This window comes from Mycetomoellerius zeteki, unplaced genomic scaffold (assembly GCF_001594055.1).
Source record: "Mycetomoellerius zeteki isolate Tzet28-1 unplaced genomic scaffold, Tzet1.0 scaffold225, whole genome shotgun sequence".
In the NCBI taxonomy this organism is placed as follows: domain Eukaryota; kingdom Metazoa; phylum Arthropoda; class Insecta; order Hymenoptera; family Formicidae; genus Mycetomoellerius; species Mycetomoellerius zeteki.
Window position 1 is genome coordinate 26,586 of NW_017257200.1, and position 6,076 is coordinate 32,661.

General features: G+C 33.5%; 1 protein-coding gene across 1 annotated transcript in view; it reads left to right on the forward strand.

Annotated features, from left to right (window-relative positions):
• The first annotated feature begins 410 nt into the window (after positions 1–410).
• mtd (TLD domain-containing protein mustard) overlaps positions 411–6,076 on the forward strand; it is an 88,907-nt gene continuing 83,241 nt past the window's right edge. The window contains 1 exon segment of the mRNA XM_018448757.1: positions 411–1,477. Coding sequence (XP_018304259.1) covers positions 810–1,477 — 668 coding nt within the window. The 5' untranslated portion in view covers positions 411–809.

Genomic DNA, 6,076 nt, shown 5'->3' on the forward strand with positions numbered 1-6,076 from the left:
TTTCCCTCTGCGACGCTTTGGAATTCGTGAACACCGCAGCGTAACCTTCGAAGGCCTCGCCAGTGTATAATATTAAATAGACAGCGGCGAAAGATCGTGTCTGACTCTCGTGACACGTCTTTGCCCGTGAATACTTGGAATCTATGCAATCTGGTGAATATGATGGATACTCAATCCGTAAATATTTAATCGTGAATGTCACACTTTTCGACAGCTTGTCTGCTATAAATTATTACGTTTTGAATCTTTTAATTGCCTACCGTTTGTAATTTAGTGGCGCAAGATGACGACGCAGTAAAGTCGAAACGATCCATCCTTTGTGAAAGACTAGTTTTAAATTTTATTCTTTTGATATTTAAATAATTGAATTTTTCAAATTTTGATCTAATCATTTGTGGGTTGATCTGTTTCTACCATTATTATAAATTATTCGATCAACACCATTGAGACTCTTCGGTAGTCGTCTCGTAGGATTAGCGAATATATTTTATACGTCATCTGACCCTCAAGGATGTCTCTGGCGTGAGATATTAACGACTTCGCAGAAGAAAGCGATCCATCCGATGAGATTATTTTATCCTCGTTCGATCGTCAACGGCCTTGCTGCTGTAAGGCGTTAACCCGACGTTAGCGGTATCAACAGAGAGCCAACGGTCTTTCACAACGGTCTCCTCGGTACATAGTCATAGTCAGTAAATACTTAATCTAGAGACGCGAGCTGACCCTCGGTGACCTCGATACAAGATACTAACTCGACATTTCCGACACTTTCTGTGATGCGCACTACGCGACTATAAACCGTTCGTCATATGGACGTGGCCATTCCAGTTAGTATGGAAACAGCCAAGATGTACATCAGCGAACCGCAGAACGGTCACACGACCACCAAGTACGCCTCGACCAACTCCATCCCAGCGATGATGGAGCAGGAGTCGTCGCTGGCGAGGATCCTCGGCGCCGTCGGAAGGCATCGCGAGAACGCAGCGATCCTGCGGGACACAAAGACTCGCCGGCACAGCGTTCTGGAGGATCTGAAAGCTCGACGAGACAGCCTGATCCAAAGGGCTCGTAGGGTCAGCATGTTTGAGGAGAAGGAGAATAGCGCCAAGGACACTGCTAAGGACAACATTAAGATCGACGTCAAGGATAACAACGCGAAGGAGAAGACAAAGGACAAAAGGAGGGGCAGCGAAAGTGGCAGGAGAGGCTCGGTGTTCTACGTGTCCCAGGATCTACTGGAGGAGAATCAGGAAGTATTGGAGAACGAAGACCGTGACCGCTTGGCTCAGGAGGCCAAAAAGGCACGCCGGAAATCCTGGCATCCACTCGTGAAGCCGCCCAAGCTGGATCGCAAAAGAAGGAAGGGCGTGGTGTCTGGTGTTCCCTCGGAGATTGGCAGCACAGAGGGACTTTTTTCGCAAAATTATCCGCGACAGAAGAGGCCATCCTGGTGGAATATTTTCATACCGGAGTCCAGGTACTTATCGCGATTGTTTGATAATTCGATTGCTGCGCGCGAACGTATGAGTACCCGTTGTTTTGCGAATGATCACGTACTCATTGTAGCAATCTAAGTGAATTCCGAGAATTTAATTTTTGAAAGGCTAATTGAGACAAGCGAAAGTGAGACACATAAATTTTCGGAGAAATCTTATCGAAATATGCAACTATAACTGAATGAATCACGTATGAATTCGGTGTCATAAATATATGATAATATTTTCGTTACAACGCATCATGCTCTCAGTAACATCGTACATCAAATAAGAGAGAAAGAATTTGCGACGCGACTGGGAACATAAATTTCGCCATAATTTGTTTTATATTTATGTCTCTTAATTATTTGGCAAATAAATTTCACTGATAATCATTTTGAATGACTTATTTGTACATCAATTGCAGTTAATAATCATTAAGCGATCAGTGCGGAGTCGTAAAAACATGTCTCACACTGCTTGAGAAAACTTGCGCGATGAAATATAAATAAACGATACTTTAACGCCATAATGACCGGTACATGGCAATAATTCCAAATATTAATACCCAATTTGCAGTAACTTTCGTAATGATATATGTATTCATGTTTCTGGCTGGCCTCCAATATACGGACAAAAATTACGATTAAGATACCGAGAGAGAGAGAAAGAGATGCAATCTGAATATTTTATTAATTCTCGATAATGTTCAATAATTCGATAAAAATTACGCCTTTCAACGTTTCGATACCTTCAACTGACCATTTCACTTGTCATGTCGCGTAATGTTAAACTTTTATGATATCATAATTAATTTGTATCGCCAAATGATTATAGGCGCTATAATATGCAGTTAATAATAATAATATATTGCAATGAATGATTTTAAATTATCATTACATGAATATAAATAGTTCGTGATGACATACTGTTCATCTTAGATCATATCGTTATCAATCTGTTATTGTATGTTGATATATAAGCACGTGGATTCGCTTTTGGGTGAAAAGTCTCGAATATACACGTGCCATTTAGGTAAATATTTTGGGATGTCGACAACATTGAAGTCATAATCTGGGTTTGCGGAAATCTTTTGTCGTTTACCAGATGAGGGACATTATCATTTTAGATAACGGTTCTTTATAATGTCACAGTATTTTGCAAAAGTAACGATAATTCCTTAGATATGACGCATATGTATAAATGAAATTTTGAAAGTTTCAATAAAAATAATATTAGCCGGCATATAAAGTCTTTTAGCTCAAACAGTTAAATCTTACCTTTTATCAAAATTTTATTTGATATTTAAGTAAAAATATTTAACTGTAGTTTGTTTTTCCATAATGCAGTCTTTTTGACAGAAGAGACTGGACAAAGAACGTGTTCACTCTATATGTTTCAGAATGAAAAATATTGTTGATGAAAACAGCGGATATTTCGAGTGGCAAACATGACAAGGAAATTAAATGCGGAACAAAAATAAATAAGATTATCGAGAATTCGATTTAGTTCAAGATTAAATTCTGGCGTCATCTTGTTTTCGCAGTATTCCAGCTGGAAGTAATGTGACATTTTTATTTTGAAGAAAATGGAATTTTCGATACTTTAATATTTCCCCGAACAATGTCTCCGGGAACATTTTATGAAAGTCCCTCGTTGCATTGCAATCTTGCGATTTCTCTACGAAAGACTTATTCGCGGAAGTCATCACGAAAAATCAGCATTGCCTTGTCCCCTTCACAATTCGCCATAAAATCTATCCAAGCTGGCGGAACCGGACGATCATTTCGATGAACGTGCTCAGTGAGTAATGTAGAAAGTTTCAATCTTAATTGCGTTATGTAATTCACGTGATTGATTTCCTGAGTTATCGCAAATCTCGAAAAATAGATATTATCTGAAAAGATAGTCGTTTTATTCGTTGAGCTAATTGCGGAATTTCTTTCAAGTGCAAAGAAGTGGTGCAAATCATCAGTATTTTTAAAGAAGCTATTAATCTGAATTGATTTTTCTTATAATTTAAATTTTATGCGATTATCTTTCTGCTCTTAAGAACAAATTTAATTGCTATTTAATTGCTATGCCGAAAGCATGTATCCTTTTTTAATTATAATATAATTGTAATATAATTGTGATTAATTAAAAAACAAATTTATTGTTCATAAATGTATCATGTATAAAGGCGTGCATTTATAATGTATAATAAATTTTTTAAATTTTTACTCATTGCATATTTTTAAACTCGCGCTATAAAGTGTCCTTAAACTTTTTCTTGAAAAAGCTAAAAGTGGAACATTTTGCTCTTTTCAGAAATTATATAATTTCCGAAAAGACTAATTCTGCTTTAGGTTTTAGTATTTTCAAGTAAAAATTTAAAAATCAAAACCGGAAACATTACTCAGGTTTGAATCTTTTATCAGCTTATGCTTTAGACTGTCAACACTATGAATCTATGTATTAACATCATCTGATACTAATGTTTGCATTATTTAATCAATGTAATTTGCTGATAACTTTTGTTATATGTCATCTCGTGCGATTCATTACGAATCTTGCTGTCAACGTTATCGTTGTTAAACATTATAAGATGGGCTTGAACTCTGAAAGGCATGGTTGATCTCTTCATTACTATCACACGTGTTTTGTAATAAGAGAATTCATAACAATTTATAATTTATAACAATTCATAGAATTAATGATAAGTAATAACTATCACTTTATACATGAAAAAATTATTTTTATTTCCAATAATATAATAATCTACATAATTTTTTTTTAATCTTCTAGAATTATTCTATTAAATAGAGGAAGATCACCGATACTGACATTAGGTCTCCTAAAGCGACATCCCCTTATTTCTTAGAAACTATAATCTTGCACCTTATTAATACTAATAAAAGCGTGATCTGTTTAGGTAATTAAAGAAGTACAAACTCATAATTCATATATTTGTGATTTATTTCTATATACTAAATCAGCTAAAAACAAATTCTATGAATCCGAGAAGAAAATTCTTACGGTGTTCTTTTGCAAATTGCATAATTAAAATAATAGTGACTGTATTATTGATAATATTATGTCATTTTAAATTATAGTTTCATAAATTAGTTTTCTTTACAGAATAGGATATATCTTTATTTATAGAATAGGAATGTTGGCATTATTGCCTACTATGTCAGTTTTGGAACCCATTTGTCAGACGCTCATTTTTGCATAACTTACGAAAAACTTAATTATTGCAAAATTGCAAACAGTATTATAAAAACTGCTTATACTATCTGATCGAAGACACTTTTCAGTTTGTATTTATGTTTTTGAAGTTGTATTTTTACAACTTTTGTTTAAGAAATATTGTCTAAAAACAAAGTATGTCGATATCGGTGACTTTTCTCTACATTAATCTAACATTATCCAGTCTTTTTTTCGTATATGAATAATTATTTCCGATGTATTTTTATCTGTTGAATCTGTGTTATCCAGATTTAACTATTAGGACAGAATTTTGAAAAAAATGGCATTAAAGAAGTAAAAAAACGACGATTTTAATAATTTTTATATGTACCTACTGATGCTGTAACACTAATAGCAAATTTCTAATTATCTTTAATGCCACGCGAAAGTATCAACTTTTAGCTTTAAAATGTATTATTTCGATATAATTTTTCATCACAGATTTCTTCTATTTTTCATTTTTTAAATATAATTTAGAAATAGCCTGTTTTTGTCAATTTCATTTTTTAATTTAGCATAATATAATGATAAAATACAAACTCATACCGAAACGAACAAAATTTAAAAAAGCATTGCTGCTATAACATTATGAACATTTTCAAAATTTGTTTTTGTCTTTTTGACGCCATTTTTCTTAAAATTCTGTCCTGATAGTCAAATTTAGATATCGGATTCAGCAGGCAAGAATATATCGGAAATGATTTTATACACAAGAAAAAAGAAAAAATCAAATTTTGTCGAACAGTATAATTGAAGTGTCAAAAATTAAATAGTTAAAAAGTTATTTAAAATATTTCAAATACTTTATTTGTATATGTATATGTTGCATGAAGGATTAAGTATTTCTGTCACTATTGTGGCTGGAAACAAAGGAACATTAATCTCGACGCAATTATTCAACGTATTTCTCTTCGCGCAATTTCTTGTACGAATGAAACTCAAATGTGTCGTGTTCCGAAAAATTTTGGGTCGTCAAGACGGATTACTCGGAACAGGGATGTAGGCAAGTCTCTTTATGACTCGCACAAACCGGTCGCGAGGTCTTAAAATAGTCCTCTCTGTCATTAGGTGTCTTTTCTTCTTCGTGATCTCTCTTCGTTTCTCTCCTTTCAGATACAAGCTGTATCAAGTTAGATATCAGTATATTTACTAATTATATTGATTTTATATATTAAAATAAAGATGCAAGAATACTAAGAGACAATGACTTCAAAACTGGTTATACTGGTTTCAAAAGATTTTGGATTATATTATTTTTATTAGAAGAAAGTAACTTAAAGTAATTTAAAGGTATTTTATATATGTGTTTGTAAATAAACTGTTGTAAACTCTATTTTATATATATATATATATATTATATATATATAGAT